The 16374-nt window shown below is 50.4% G+C and overlaps 1 protein-coding gene and 2 non-coding genes across 4 annotated transcripts in view; all 3 read left to right on the top strand.

Annotated features, from left to right (window-relative positions):
* LOC135815401 (cytoplasmic dynein 2 intermediate chain 1-like) overlaps positions 1–16374 on the top strand; it is a 28888-nt gene that overhangs the window by 9962 nt on the left and 2552 nt on the right. For both annotated transcript variants that reach the window (XM_065328693.1, XM_065328692.1), the window contains exons 12-26: positions 488–601; positions 2360–2471; positions 2944–3086; positions 3621–3747; positions 4100–4176; positions 4628–4701; positions 5056–5134; positions 6211–6322; positions 6575–6641; positions 7907–7929; positions 8159–8220; positions 8635–8686; positions 9265–9422; positions 10133–10258; positions 10944–10989. In XM_065328693.1, the coding sequence (XP_065184765.1) occupies positions 488–601; positions 2360–2471; positions 2944–3086; positions 3621–3747; positions 4100–4176; positions 4628–4701; positions 5056–5134; positions 6211–6322; positions 6575–6641; positions 7907–7929; positions 8159–8220; positions 8635–8686; positions 9265–9422; positions 10133–10258; positions 10944–10989 (1372 nt within the window). The remainder of the gene's footprint in view (positions 1–487; positions 602–2359; positions 2472–2943; positions 3087–3620; positions 3748–4099; positions 4177–4627; positions 4702–5055; positions 5135–6210; positions 6323–6574; positions 6642–7906; positions 7930–8158; positions 8221–8634; positions 8687–9264; positions 9423–10132; positions 10259–10943; positions 10990–16374) is intronic.
* On the top strand, positions 1204–1277 carry Trnat-agu (transfer RNA threonine (anticodon AGU)). The gene has a single exon. It is a non-coding gene; the product is annotated as a tRNA-Thr (tRNA).
* Positions 1713–1786, top strand: Trnat-agu (transfer RNA threonine (anticodon AGU)). The gene has a single exon. It is a non-coding gene; the product is annotated as a tRNA-Thr (tRNA).

Raw genomic sequence — 16374 nt, 5'->3', positions numbered from 1 at the left:
CCAGCCGTCTTTGATTATACGGTACGGTACGGGAGAGGTACGGGATAGGTACGGGACAGGTACGGTCGAGGGTAATACGACACCGTCTACCGCCTTGATGACGGCAAAAAAAGAATAGGGATGTTATAAATTTTTCAATTTTCCGATTTTTTTTAGGCATTACCTGGGATTCGAACCCGCACTATCGCCCTACATGCATTCCCCCATACACTTCGCATTCATACTCATTCTACCAAGTTGCTTCACGTTATGATCTTGCGTTTGAAAGCCCTATTTGAATAGTGCGGCAAGCTGTGTGTGGCCAGCTGTGTTTGATGGTACGGTACGGTACGGGACAGATACGGGATAGCGCCAGGCGTGACACAAACACACAAACAAACACCAAATCAAAGCTGTGTGGACCCTGGCTAGCGCCAGACGTTACTGAAGTAACGTCTTCTGCATAGCTACGGGAATAAGTTTCTATTGTATTCCTGTTGCGGTGCAGGACTTGGCTCAGCTGATTGAGCTTGACTCAGTGGGATTCGACCTGTTCGAGCTAGCCCCGCAGTCAGAGTATGAGCTTTACATGAAACGCTTTGGGAAGTCCAACACCACCCAGGTATGTGCGATGATTGCCTGCAGTGTGAACTAATTACTTCTGCATATCCTCAATAACCGTACTGAGTGCAAGTACAGTGTTGCTCAATGAAGCCTGGTCGGGCTGAGTTAGCAAGCACTGAGGTACTGTGCAGCCCCAGGCCTGCAAACACTGGGCTGTGCACTGCTGCAGAGCACTTGCTTATTCACAAGCCCGGGCTTTTTTCGGCAGCACTGTGGAACATAATATCAAGAGTACATAACCCCCCAGAGTGTGCAACGCCAATCCAGCTCTGTGTAGGGTCTTGGTCGAGCGGAATCGGATCTTCTGATGTCATGCGTACACTTCACACCAGCGCAAGGCCGGTCTCGAGGCAGGGCACCATTGTTTTTGATCCAAGAGTACCCGCGACTCCCCGGGTTCCCCCCCAGATGTGTACGGTATTATGACGCAAAGATCCGATTCCGCTCGACCAAGACCCTATGCAGAGCTGGATCAGGCGTTGCACACTCTGGGGGGTTATGTACTCTTGATAATATTATACGCATTTGTGGTTCAATGTTGTCAACAGTTGACTATTTAGACTATAAAGTGTAGTATGTAAATCTTATTGGTCGTCAGCTGCCGCCATGGCTTAGTTGGTTAAAGCGCCTGTCTAGTAAACAGGAGATCCCCGGTTCGAATCCGGGTGGTGGCTGGTTTTTTTCTTTTTCGTTCACGCCTCTTTCCTTCAGCCCTTCACGCTCTTTTATCGTTTCATGCTGTCACGTTTTGCATGTATTTTCATGCATGGTTTTCATGATGCTATGATGCAGTCTTTGCGCATGCGAAGCACGAGTACATAGTCATTTTCTTTGCGTGTGGCACAACGTAGAGAACTTCATCTATGCGTAGAAATCTGGACCCAAAACACACGAAGCCGTAGACTCTAACCTAGACGCCTGCTCTCTACGTGATTTCTCTATGTTTCACGTATAGCAGAACCTCTCTAGTATTATGTCTTGGCCGCGTGTGGGCCACAGGAACTCCCGTGGGTTTATGCCTTGCGCCACAGCAGGCATTGTTTTGTATGCAAGTCACTCTCACGAGAGAGTAATAAATACCATTCCCTGGATTTGGGGCGTTGTCAGCTGCCGCCATGGCTTAGTTGGTTAAAGCGCCTGTCTAGTAAACAGGAGATCCCCGGTTCGAATCCGGGTGGTGGCTGTATTTTTTTTCCGTCTCCGGCTTCCTTGTACCCCGCCTGACCACTCGATCGATCGTACACCAGTGTTGTGTGCAAGTGTGTTATGCACTATGGTAGTAGCAAGAGTATATAACCCCCCAAGAGTGTGCAACTCTGCATATGGGGTCTCCCACGGCGAAAACTCACATCACGTGTCTCAGATACCTTTGTACTACGTACAAACGTAGGATAGCTTGCGCACAATCCGAAAATCTGCCGTGATCATGCTGGGGATTTGCATACGTGCAGTGAGTTTCTGTCAGAGAGTGCTTTTTTTAGTACTCCGCTGCTCGCTAAAAACGGGCTGGAAACGTACAACTGCGACACTGCACCACGTGATGTGAGTTTTCGCCGTCGGCGTACCCCATAGAAAGGGTATCAGGAGTTGCACACTCTTGGGGGGTTATATACTCTTGGTAGTACTGTGATACATGCATAAGAGTGATGATGTTGTGTGGAGTCACACATGTACATGCTGTCACAGTGTTGTAACATGACACCTCTATCACTTTTTGCCATTTCGCATGTCATCCACTTGCCCCCGGTCACTGCAGGTTGCCATTCAGTGCAATGACGATGTCATTGACGAGGAGATCCAGACGGATGACATCGTGACGGAGGACAAATGGATCCAGTGCCCCGCCGCGGACTTGCGTGGCAAAGGAGGTGCGAGCATACTCACCGACCACGCTGCGTGTAGCCTTACCCTGGGGCCTGCAAGAGAAACGGGGCTTATGAAGGGAACACCGCTCAATCAGTGAGCCTCTCGTGCATGATCAAGTAGAAGAAACGAGAAGTTTAGCTCATTGCTCATTTTCTTTTGTTTGAGGACTGATTAGTCAGAACAGTAGGCTGGTGCCTGTGAGCAAGCCTGGGTGCCCTAGCCATGCATTACTGTCAACTGCACCCCAAAGCTGCCATGCCATTCCGCTGCCATCATGCGTCCACCACCATCATTGTGTTGTATGTGTACTAGTGTGTGTGTTAATAAACAGAACGTATGCTTTGCTAGTCATCGCAGCATCTCTATTGATGGCGATGCCTTGGTGCTTCTGTTCATCACCCTGCTGTGTTGTATTGCTGTGTATTATGTACAGTTGGAACAGTGCTGTGCTGTATTGCTGTGTATTGTGTACAGTTGGAACAGGCTCTTCCGCTCAACCCGCTTCTGCTGGTGCCGATGCTCAAAGAGCTGACGAGGATGATGCCATGGATCTGACCATGACGTTCACGGCAGACACATCCAAGAAACTCACCGCCTTCCTGCAGAATGCTGGGCAGGTACGTGAAATCCCTCCAAGTGAATACTGGCGAGCTGCAGTCTTTGCACAACAGCACAGTATGTGTACCCGTGTATGCACGCATAGTACCGGAGTGCTGTGTGTATTCATGGGGCTGGATTCATGAGGCTAGATTTCACATGGTGCTGCGTTTCAATTTCCACTGCTGTTCATAATATTTTCGCAGTGTTCTGCAACAAAATTAAGTACGTGAATGAAGAATGAAACAAGCCTACAGCAGTCCGTGAGCTAATCAAACAGTAACTCAATGCATATTCTACGCTTCGTGGTCTGTTGGCTGGGTTGGATTTTCGAGATTTGCTGGTCGCGCGTGAGGCAAGTGCTGCACACTTGGAGCATGGTACGGTGTTTGACAATCCCTGTACATTTTACAAAATTTCATGTTGGTGACCGTTGCTTGGTACAGCACGCTAGTTCTTGTCTTAGTTTTACTCTCCCGATGCACATGAGCAGTGTTTTGGTCGCCGTGAGCAACAGCAAAATGAATAATCTGTCTTTTCTTCTGTCACTTCAGGTGGTTAACATCTTGCTGGATGAGAAGGCGGCCGTGGAATCATCAACTCAGCTGCAGCCTTGCAGGTCACAGTCTGATGTCTCTTCTGGTTATGTGACCATGTCATGTACATGGAAGGATATTTCCGGTGAGCGTGGTTGATGACATCATTTGACCGTGTGGTGTTTCCCGTTGCCTGGTCCTGCTTCTATGGTTGGGTTGTGCGTGCTAGCATGTGCGTGTGTCTGTGTGTGTCTGTGTGTCTGTGTGTGCGCGCACGCGCGTGCATATATCCATGTATGTGCCTTTAGTACTATGTGTGTATGCGTGCGTGTGTGTGTGTGTGTGTGTGTGTGTGTGTGTGTGTGTGTGTGTGTGTGTGTGTGTGTGTGTATGTGTGTATGTGTGTATATGTGTGTGCGTGTGTGTGTGTGTGTATGTGTGTGTATGTGTGTGTATGTGTGTATGTGTGTGTGTATGCCCACTGTCCCATGATACAGAACGTCATGTGGTCTGCACACAGCTCACCAGTCAGCAAGACCATCAACTGCTCACTGCCTACAGTCCAGCACCTGCTGTGAGTTGTACCGCCTTTCAGTGTGGCCAATATGGGCTTGTTTGCGTGCACCTACCTTGTATGGGAATTGAAACAGACCTTAATAATTTCTGTTTTCTGATGATCGCTTAGTGCGTGAAACGCGGAGTAAAAACACTTTTTCGTCCTCTTATTATTTTAATTTGTCATTGATAGCAGCAATGATCAAAACAATGACGATTTTTTGAACTTTCACAAAGTGTTTCTGTTCTGTTCAAGTTGGACAAGAAGAGAGTATAGGGAGTAGTTAGAGTGAGCCAAAGTACCTATTAAAGTTGAAAAGAGTCTGAAAGTGTTGGGTGACTTGCAATGGCAACTTATGCAGCTGTCGATCCACATTTTTTGTTGAATAATTGCTTTCGGGAACGTTGGGTGTTTTACACCTTTCCTGTGGCATTTATCTGGTGCATGTTCTAAACTTCTGGCTGTGCAGAGCTCTGAAAGCGTGCTCGGTGACTCCGGTTTACTAGCTGTATGGCACCTCAGTGACCTGTCAACTCCACGCAGGTATGTGAACTCAAATCAAACATTGATGCAATGATGTCACTGACTCACCGATGTTACTGTGATTTCAATGATGTGGGACTTGTATCTGTATCAGTTGATTCGTGGGAGGCAGTTATAACTAACTTACTTATCAGGCACCACTGGTAGACTGGTATGGAGAGAGACCGGGACAGAGACAGAGAATCCCCGGAATCCGTATCACCAGACAACTAACGTGTACATGTACGCCATGAAGTACTCTAGCCTTGACCGGGATGCAGAATGGCATTCACCTTGAAGAATGGGCTTGCTTCAGTGCTGATGCAAGGTGTTTAGAATGCTACCTGCTGTGGTGCGTACTTACTGTACATGCAGACTACTGACATGTATAACACGGGAGGTTACATGTTGCTGCTTCAGTCCTGGAAAACCGGCTGTTATTGCGGCTGGAACGGTAAGCCTCACTGACCTGACAGCTACTTGTATGTGTTGTGTTGTGTTGTTTTAGTCGCGAGAAGTGTGTGTATGTGCATGTTTTGTCTATATGCATGAACATGTGTGTGAATGTGCTGCAGTGAATGTGCATGAATATGCTGTAGTGGAAGCAATTCCTGAATTTAGTCGCATACGGATGGATCATTTGGATTTGATTTTCTGTTTGTTTTCGATGTTGATTGTGTACCAATATTTGTTGCACTTCACACATTGAAAAGTGTAAGATCTCCATTATGTTCACTAATTGAGGGAATGGAAAAGGAAAACGTTTGAAGAAAAAATTGACTGTCACCACCAGAACTCAAACCAGGGACCTTCACTTGAGGCCAGCGATGCTCTAACCACTGATCTCTCTCCACTATGCAGTGTTATTTATTTTATTATTATTATTATTAAAAGCGTGTCCGCGTAGGTGGCGGGGGTGCCACTTTCGCTTATGCCATTCAGGATTGACGTCTGAAGAGTAATACTATACAATGAAATGACAGAAATGACGTCAACAGAAGCCGTTAGCAACAATACCAATCGGACTAATGGAAAACAATATACATACGACATGTCTGGCGGAATCACGTGAATCACAAGAATCAGTCCTGTTAGGTGGGGCGGGCACCACACCATACCTGTCGGCCCGCTGCCATTGTGCGGACTGCGTCAGCATCTAGCGGCTGGTGGAGGGTAAGTCCATGTCATGATGACAATTCCGTCTGCAAGACCGTTACCAAAGTTGTCCGAGGTCGACCCCTGAAACGTTCAGTGTCCTCGTCTTTGGCCAAGCGAAGACACATATCCACTGCCAGCTGTGGAGGAGCAGTTGGGGCCAAACGAAAGATATGGCCAGCGAGACTGTTTTTTATTTGTTCGGTTTAATTCGTTCAAAACGAAGTGATCCTTCCGGCGCCCCAAGGCCTCTTCCTTCTTTTTTAGGTCTAGCCGTCACAACTGGTTTTGTTGGCGTGTTAGGTTAAGCAGGTGTCCATGCACATGTTGTGTGTGACTGTCCGTGACTTGCATATGTGCCTGGACTGCATGCAGAGCGACGGTGCCATTGCCCTGTGGGATCTACGCGAGTCAGCATCGTCGCACCGACTCCTGCAGATGGCCGGGGATAGCTGGTGCGTATGCCAGCGGCCTACGTTCTCGACAGGTATGGCGTGTACAGTTGTGAGTTTGTTGTCCGGTTCAATGATCCATCCTGGCAAGACCGGAGCAATCTACACGGCATTGTCAGCTACTTGCATTTTAGTGGGCTTTGATTACTGTCGCGTGTGTCTCTCTGAAGTGAAATGATGCCTGTTTCGTGTTGCTATTGTGTGTGCGTGTGTGTGTGTGGGGGGGGGGGGGGGGAGTTGTTTGTGGTTAGACTGAATTTTTTCACTTATTCCTGGTTACCTTACAGACGGTACAAGTGTGTCGAACGTCCATTGCTCTGCTATTGTGGATCTGGTTGCCATAGAAGCTACCAAGTAAGTGTCTCTGCACCTCAATCATTGTCTGTTCATTTTCGTCTTTGCCAGTGCTTCGAACAGCTCTGTCGCTATGACAACAGTGCCATTGTGGAACAGCTGAGGCCACCTTTTTGCAGGTGTTCAATGCCGTTGCCGTAAGCAAAGTTGAAACTTGACACTGGTGTGTTTCTTGCAGTGATGTGGTACTGACTTCAGATCATCTGCCACACGCTGCACACGCTGCCACACGCTGCACACGCTGTCACACGCTGCTTGTTTGATCTTTGAAAGACATAAACTTAGGAGTATCAAATTTAGGGTACCTCACTGCTTAGGAAAGTATCGAATTTGGCAGAAATAATTGACAAAGTTGGCCGCTCCAATGTGGGCTACTGTATTTTACCGGTAATAAGTCGACCTTTAATGACCTAGAAATTTGGGTGCTGAAACGAACACAATTTTTCAGTGCTAGATACTGCCAAAAAGTCTACTTCGGGGAGAAAACAAACACCATTGCCATCACAGACTTCAGTGGCCGTGCCTCGCTCGCCATTGAGAGCAACATGGGGCGCTCTGGCGGTACTTTACGGTACACATGAAACAAGCATCGCGAATATTCGAAGTTCGACAGAACATTGCTTCTTGTTTCTTTTTTTTCTTCTTTTTTTTATAACTGCCCTTAAACCGGTAAATCGAGGCCCCGCGTTTGGAGGTCAACTTATAAGCGGGGTCGACTTACAACCACGCTTGACTGACTAACGACTGCAAAACAGGATCATACGAGGAGCGCATCGAACCTTCCACTCGGCAAACCTGCAAGAAAGCATCACTCCCTGCTCGAAACACGTTATAATAGATATTAGAGAGGTTCCGGGGTACGATTTTCCGTGCAAAAATCCGTATGGGCGCTACGGATTTTTTCGAGGTGTGCTCCATACGATTTTCCGCGGGAAGTTTTGATTTCGGTACAAATTTTCGAAATAAAAAGGCATAGCGCGGGGAATATGACGTGTTTGCGATCGTAACCTAGGCAATGACGGCAAAGACATAAGTTCCGTACTCCGGAATATTTCACTGCTCGAAAACGACGTATAAAAAATCTGTAGGGCCTCTACGGATTTTGGCACGAAAAATCGTACTCCGGAACCTCTCTGTTCACGAAAAGGGAACCTCTTCGTATGAAAGATATTGATCTTTTTTCCTTTCGTCCAGTGTACACATGGTTGTGACTCTGTTTTCTGTTTTCTTTCTTCTTTTGCCTTCCTGTGCACATCTTTCTGCAGTTCCCCATCTGTTGGTCTGGATAGTAAGTTGTCATGTTGAGATCTGCCTACTTCATGTACATTGTACACATTTAAAATTGTTTGCCCATTTTCAGATGATGCTCACTGTCTCTATGGCCAAACCGTTGACTAATTCTGGTAAACACAAAGGTGTTTGGGTTCGCATGCATATTATGGATGTGGATAAGGAGCTGTAGTGTAGGTGTTATTTTGTGACTCTTGTCTATACTGATTTTTCTTTGTTTCCATCAGGCAGTAGCACAGTGTCGTTTCAACTCGCCAGCTTGGATGAGTGGGGCACCGTCAGAATCTGGGTAAGACCATGATGGCTGTGTGGAGTCACAGAATCATTGCTTTGGCCCGTCTGTGACAGCTGTGATCCGCAGTGTGTGTCACTGTGACACATCTGTGGCATTCGACCAACACGGAAACATTGCTCGTGATCAATAACTTCAAACATCATGTTCTGCCCGTGTTGTTGTTGTTGTTGTTGTTGTTGTTGTTGTTGTTGTTGTTGTTGTTGTTGTTGTTGTTGTTGTTGTTGTTGTTGTTGTTGTTGTTGTTTGTTTGTTTGTTGCTGCTGCTGTTTGTTTGCCGGCGGCAGGCTTTCTAGGACGTTCTCTCTCCTCACTACGTGTATTGTACGCTCTGACGCCACATGTACTGACATTTCACATGAACTAATCAAAGTAATGCTATGTGACTGGTATATTTGTGTATTTGTGTAGGTTGCCGTTGAGTCGCACAACCGATCAGAACAGGAATCTCAATCGGAGATAGGTAAGTCCACACACTGACTAGCACCTATAATGCACACACACACACACACACACACACACACACACACACACACACACACACACACACACACACACACACACACACACACACACACACACACACACACACACACACACACACACACACACACACACGCATACCTGTTTGAATGTGTATCTCCAATGTTGAATCGCATCACCATCACGGCTACCGCTCTGTCTCTGACTCACACGTATTCACTCTATGATGAAGCCTTGAGGGCAACACAATGGTATGTGCTTCTTTTACACATCTTGCTCAAAGCTCCCGATACCCTTGCATCAGTCACATCTGCCCAGTTTCCAAACCCAGCTCTCAAGAAGCCATCTCTCAAATCTTGCGGCAAGGACGTTCACCTCTTTCAGTACATGTATTGCATGTAGCGCCGAAACAATATGATCGATTAACTGTTTGCTGATCGCTAAGAAAGGTTCGATTATCGTTCGCTGTCACTAACGATATAACGATCCCTACTCCTAATTGTACGGCGTTGAGCAATGATGTAAATAATGATGTCATGCTGTCTCGCCCGGTTGCAGGCCTGTCGCTTGGCAGTAATGTGTGTGTGGTGTTCGGCGCCATGATTACCATGACGATACCGTCCGCGCTGGACCCACGCACACAAGTCGCCGTCAGGTCACACGTGATCCGTTTCCAGCCGGCCAACGCTAATCGCTTCCTCGTTGGCAGTGATGCGGTGAGCATGCCCAGCACAAGTTGCTATATCTAACATAGCTGTGCGCTATCATCTTGCGCAATGGGCAGGAATAGGAGATGGAAGTAGCATGGCTAAGTTGTAGTAATTTGATATACATGTGCTGCTCGATGAAATTCGATTGCGCGAGTTTAGCTATAGAGGTTATGCGATTACACCATCAGTTGAGATGCTTTGGCGAAGTTGCAAACTCGCGGCACAGCGCTGCACTTGGACAAGCAACTAATACTTAAGGTGCATACATAGCGGCCATTAGAAAATCCGCTGACTCCCGTTGTACACTTAGTGCTCATTTGAAAATCCGCAGCTAAATCCTTCGCATAACCTCTATAGCCCTGCACCAGAGCATACCCCGGTGTTCGCAGCTCAGGGGTTGCACAGCGCCCGGGGTGGTATTGACGTGCATGATGGGATTTCATTGAGCAGCACTGACTGTACATGTGGGGAGGCCACCGTCAACTGCCTTGCATATTTCTAGCATCAGACAGCACCCCCCCCCCCCTCACTCTGTACCAAACACAGTTTATATTGATAGGCAACTTAACCCTTTCTGATGTAATGCATGCCTTTGAACCTCAACTCGTGCTCTCAGCTATCAAGTTCTCATGCTAAGTCTGAGTGTAGTGTGTTGGCATGGTTTTGCCATTCTTCTAACGCATTCCTGTTTGCTCTCACTGGATTCTACACGCTAGGGTTCTGTTCTTCACGGCCTACGTTCCAAGACGCGCCCCATTCCGCATCAGTACACGGCAGACATCCCCGCCGTGAACGATGTCACCAGCGTGGATTTCTCACCGTGGCAGCCAGACTATTTCTTGGTAAGATACCTGTGCTGTGTCTTGTCAGAGTGTAGTAGTAGTATGTTGTTGTAGTGTAGAGTGTAGTAGTGTGTTGCGCAATACACACCACATGTACCGGTGCATGCTTCCAAGCCTGGTGCTGTGAATGCTGCCACTGCCTGGGGGAATACCCAGTGCTGTGAATGCTGCCACTGGGGGGAATACGCAGACCTGTTCGGTAGAGTACGATCCTGGTAATATCCTCTCAAGTTGCCGCTGAGTCTTCAGTGGTGGTGCTCAAATGTCACTCAGACTCTTGAATACCGTATGCGTCAAACACTCTAGACTCACAGCCTCGCTACCTGTATTGTTATTTCATGTGTGTGCTGCATGCGCCTTGGCTATCTATAATAGCTGACATGCTATGCTATAGCTTTATCCTAGCGACAAATCCTTCACTTCCATTGCTATAGTGAGCCACAGCCGCATTCTCGGGTCTCCTTTCCCCGGTACCACTGACAGAACCAGCAAGCTGGATTCTATGACGTCAAAATAATTTGCTTCCTCAGACCCTGCATCCTGTTCCTGGGCTGCCGGGGAAGAAAGGTTTAATTGATCCTGAGCATAGGGCTCCTGGCCTCCTCCTGAATCTTCACATCTTTAGTTCATTGCAGCCTGCAGGAGAGTGTTGTTCTTGTGTGCTCTCTGGCTACACTGCTTGCAGGCTGGGTGCAGTGATGGCTCTGTGAGACTGCATCACATCAGCGAAGGTAGGGCAAACCGAGTGGTGATCAGAGAGCACAGCTTTGTTTGTGTTGTACATGTACATTGTTGTCCAGCATGGGGCATGGCTGAATAATTTCACGGTTCTCCTTTACATGCCCTAGAACCTGTTGTAGTTGATTGCTCAGCGAGTTCTAGTATGCCATGTACATTGCATGGCCAGTACACTTGGCAAAGACTCAAACTTTCCGTTAACGCATGCTCCGTACGCGGAGGCATACACGACCCACACACAGACACAGCAGTAGTTGGTTGGCACCACAGGGTAACTGGGCGAAGGAGCTGGCAGTGTGTAACCATGGAGGCGGCCGACCCGACAGAGGCGGGGACCGAGAGTGAGACCGAAATGGCGGCTGACCTGCCAAGGGCAGTAACCGAATAGAGTGATTCGGGAGAGTAGAGAGAATGCTGCCAGCTACTGAGAGTTCAGTGCCCAATCCCTGCTTGTTTTTGTTTAGCAGAGTGAGTTTGGAAGACGAATGAGGTTAGTAGTATAAGCGGGGTGCTACAGAATGAGAATTGTAACACAATGAAGTCGGTGTGGGTGGGTGGGTGAAAACACGGAGCAAGAGTCATGCGAGCCAATGCAACTAACAAAGAGAGCCAGGCACGACGGCTGCTGAAGGGTGTACGTATGCAAAGCGAGCTGCTGGGAGAGTTTGCGCATGCGCACAACGGCGCATCCGTGAGCTGGCGCGAACACGCGCGTGATAGACATCAGCATACAGTGAAAACATTACGTCACCGCGTTAACATACTTTAGCTACGCAAAACTTGCATTAACGCATGCTCCGTACGCGGAGGCATACACGACCCACACACAGACACAGCAGTAGTTGGTTGGCACCACAGGGTAACTGGGCGAAGGAGCTGGCAGTGTGCAACCATGGAGGCGGCCGACCCGACAGAGGCGGGGACCGAGAGTGAGACCGAAATGGCGGCTGACCTGCCAAGGGCAGTAACCGAATAGAGTGATTCGGGAGAGTAGAGAGAATGCTGCCAGCTACTGAGAGTTCAGTGCCCAAGCTAGTTACCCTGGTTGGCCAACCAAATAAGTCAGTGCTCAGAAATAACGCGAGCATTGAACGAGGAGTATAGCAGGAGCTGCTAGCAGTCGAGAAATCTAGGTACCGATAGCGGTACTGAGAGTTGGTATGTATACCGGAGGAGACATTCGTCAAGGTGCAGCGCTACTGGTCAGTCACTCACTGTGGCCAGCTTCTCTGATACTAGCCGCACCTCGAATGGCTCAACACGGATATAGCGCAGCACGGCGTCGCTGCGCCATCGCCCCATATGGCGGATCACGTGCTCTGGTACGCCTGCGATAGCTGCAGACGTGGCTGCTCCGATCCGGAATGAGTGGCTGGCATAGCTGGACGGATCTGTAATCCCACAAAGCGGTAGGAGGGTCCGCACCTCCCTCGTCACGTCCGCTCGTGTCAGAGGCTGGCCATTGTGGTAGACGAGCAGCTGATCTCTAGGAGATTGGGACTCCGCTGACACTGCCGTCAGGTACCGCACCATCGCCGTAACAGGGCAGCTGATGACATCGGTACAGCCGCCCACGTGGACTACCGTGCCCCTACCGTCCGGGTCCGTCTTTGATTGCAGCAGCGTGATGGTGATACGAAATGATTGTTGGTCCAGGGCCACGTTGCCAAACGTCAACGAGGTGAGCTCACCACAGCGCAGGAAGCCATAAAAGGCCAGGGTGAAGGCGCACTGCAGCATTGCCTGGTCAACTGGGTGCCGCATGGAGGAAACTTGGAGGCGTTGGCAGAGTTGCCGGAGGATGGGTGTTGTGATAGGCAAACGAGGGCGGCCAGGTCCCGACGAACGGGCTATGCCTCTTAACACTCGTGACAGCAGGGACGTCGGCTGATTCGGGTACTCGAGGCCCATTTCGACGTGTAAGTTCCGGATGGCTGACATATATGTGCGAACCGAGGCCGGCCGCAGTGTGCGCATGAGGAGGGCTGCGTAGTAGCACAGCGTAACGTCGCTTCCAGGCAGGGCCACGACGCCATGCTGCTGACAGAAATCCAGGTACCGCCGCTCTGAAGCTGAGTATGTCCTCCTGGATGACGGTGCTATTGCCAGGGACGCCAGCCTGGCCACGTCTTCGGTCAGTCCGGTGTGGGCAAGATCGGCATGTCCGGATGAAGCTGTGCCGTGGGTGCCAGGCAGCGGAATTCCTGCAACAGATTCCGGGAAAGAGCATCGGCAATGGTATTAGTAACACCAGGGATGTGCACTGCTGAAATCAGGCAATCGTGAGCAACGCAAAGGTGATACAGACACCTAACTAGAGACATCATGGGTGGCGATCTGCTGGTGCCGGATTTGATGCAGTCTACAACAGCTGAGTTGTCGCACTGAAACTCAATACGGAGGGACTTCCACTCTGACGCCCATGTACTGGTTGCGATGACAATAGCGTACAGTTCTTTATACTGTATGGACTCTGAATGCTGGTGGGGCAACCATGCTCCACGGATCCATCGTCCCTGGAAGTACGCTCCATAGCCCTGGTTACCGCTGGCATCAGTCTGCAATTGCAAGTTGGGCGCCTTTGTCCATTTGTCCAGGAGGAAGAACGACTTCCCTGGCCAGACTGATAGGGTACGCTGCCACCATTTGAGGTCGTTCACTGCTCCGGCTGACAGGGTGAGAACCTTGTGCTTTGGAAGGTTGCTTGTTGCACGGTCAAGGTCGTACAGGCGCCTCAGGAAGGTACGACCGGCAGGAATAGCCCGGGCCGCGAACGAGAGATTGCCCAACACGGAGGCGAGTTCGCGCCGGGACGCCATGCCTGATTGAAGGAGGCCGTTGACTTTGCCGAGATACGCCCCATGTTTGGCGGACGGTAGCCGGATCTCAAACGTCAGCGAATCCAGCTCCAGGCCGAGGAAGGTGAGACATGTGGATGGGCCTTCGACTTTCTCAGAGGCCACCGGTATCTGCAAATAGCGGAGCATGTCTAAGATAAGTGAGCGATGATGTTCCGCAACGGGCAGGTGGGGCGGACTAACGTTCAGAAAGTCGTCCAGGTAGTGGAGTAATTGGCTTAGGTGGCATGCATCCTCGAGAATAAACTGGACTGCTGTGGCGAATTTATCGAATATGTATGGTGCAGAACGCAATCCAAATGGTAGCACTTTGTCATGATAGAATTGTCCCTGCCAGAAGATGCCTAGATAGGGCCAGTCACAGGGGGCAACAGGACAGAGACGGAATGCATTCCTGATGTCGACCTTCGTCAAAAGAGCGCCACGCCCTGCCTGCATTATCAGAGAGATAGCTGTATCGACAGTTTCGTACTGCAGGCTGAATTCATCCCGAGATATACCGTCATTCACACTCAAGCCGGCAGGGGACGAGAGGTCGTGGATGATACGCAGTTTGCCATTAGACTTCGGGATAGCACCCAAACCAGAAATATGCATGTGAGGGAATGGCGGAGATGCAAATGGGCCCGCAGTTTCTCCGCGGTCACAACAGGTAAGCAGATGAGTAGTAACCTCAGCAGGGCAAGCACAAGCCGAAGGGTGATTAGGAGACATAACAGAAGATGCAATGGGGCGAGAGCTGCCAATACGAAAGCCATACTGCATGCCTTGTGAAACATAAGAGCGAAATACTGCATTTGGATGAGGAGAGAGAAGATTGATAAAGCGCCGAACATGAACAGGCGTGCTAGTGGGCACCTGTAAAGCAGCGTCACCACTGGGGTGAGAGTTATTTCTTGGTCGAGTCACCAGACTTGGAGCATTGGCGTGCGGGGTGACGGCCGCGGCACTGCATGCAGACGTGTGCTCTGGAGCAGGGGGAGAGCAAGCAGCTGCCGAAGTTGAAATTACGACAGATGGCTTTGCCGTCAAAGCGAGGCTGGTGCGAGAACTGGCTCCCAGTAGGCGCTGTTGGGGCTGGGAGCCCCCCACGAAAGGGGCAGCTGCTGGGCTGACTTGGATGGACCATGGAGCAACGCTGGCACGGAGGCCGCCCACGGCCCGTGAGACAAGACTGCCACAGGTTCGGGTCAATGACGGACCAGGAATAGCGGTGAGGGAGGGACGCCTTGGCCATACGGAATTTGCGGTCGTAGGACAGCCAGGCATCATTGTGGAACCGGACGTTGGCATCGACAATGATGGCCTGATACGCCCAGAGATCACCTGCCAGCTGTGGTGAGGCGTCGGCCAGCACCCTCGAGTAGGTGGTGAACGCTTCCACCCATGTGGCAAGATCATAGATGTGTCGTTTGGCGGGTTGCCGGTGGGAAGATTTGGGGACGAGCTGCACAGATCGGCCCGCGCCCACGTCGAGTTGCATCACATCATGATCCCCCTCGAAACCCAGGGATTCAGGCAGCAAATCACTCAATTCTGTGAACTCACCTCGCACAATCCGGTCTCGAAGGCGAGGCGGCACCACGGGGAGATCTCCAGATGACGGCCACTGTTGTGGCGGGTGGCTGGCAGCCGGTACTGATGCTGGTAAAACCGGCGCTGCAGTGGCGATTGATCCGGCAGCACAAAGCGAGGCCCCGCTGAACGTCGGAACATGAGCGAGTCCCGAGTTGACGCCAGTTCCTGGGCCGGCGAGTTGGGCCGCGCCAGCCTGCTCCAGCAGGGTAACCTTGTCGGCCAGAGGCTGAATAGCAACCGCCACGGCGGCGGAGATCTGGCTCGCCAGCGTGGGCTGGGGTGGTTGGCCGGCCGGCATTGACTGAGACGGAGGCACTTGGCCAGGTAGAGCCGGAGCACGAGGAGCACGAGGCGGCGCGGGGTTCTGGGCCGGGGCTCCGGCCTGGGTGGTTCCAGGAGCAGAGGAGGATGTTGCTCTAGCGTAGGGGCTAGAAGATGACCTGGCGGACCTGCGCGACATCTCTTGCCTCAGCGTGGGAAAATTTGAGAAAATTTGAGTAAACCACTCCGCGGATACAGCACTCAGAATTCCAGCCCGCCCAGGGACTGGACACCACAACTAGGCAACAAGAGACCGAAACGACGATGTCACCTTGTACAAGGAAGTCTGAACAGAACTGAAGAACTCCGGAGTTGAAAACTGAAAACACGGAGCAAGAGTCATGCGAGCCAATGCAACTAACAAAGAGAGCCAGGCACGACGGCTGCTGAAGGGTGTACGTATGCAAAGCGAGCTGCTGGGAGAGTTTGCGCATGCGCACAACGGCGCATCCGTGAGCTGGCGCGAACACGCGCGTGATAGACATCAGCATACAGTGAAAACATTACGTCACCGCGTTAACATACTTTAGCTACGCAAAACTTGCAGTAATCTTGCGGAGTTGCTGGCAGGCAGCACTCTTTCCTTTGGTGGCGTATGTCGATTTGTGTTAAGTTTCCTGA

The sequence above is a fragment of the Sycon ciliatum genome, chromosome 4, assembly GCF_964019385.1.
Source record: "Sycon ciliatum chromosome 4, ocSycCili1.1, whole genome shotgun sequence".
Lineage (NCBI taxonomy): Eukaryota > Metazoa > Porifera > Calcarea > Leucosolenida > Sycettidae > Sycon > Sycon ciliatum.
This window is presented reverse-complemented; position numbering and strand designations above follow the sequence as displayed.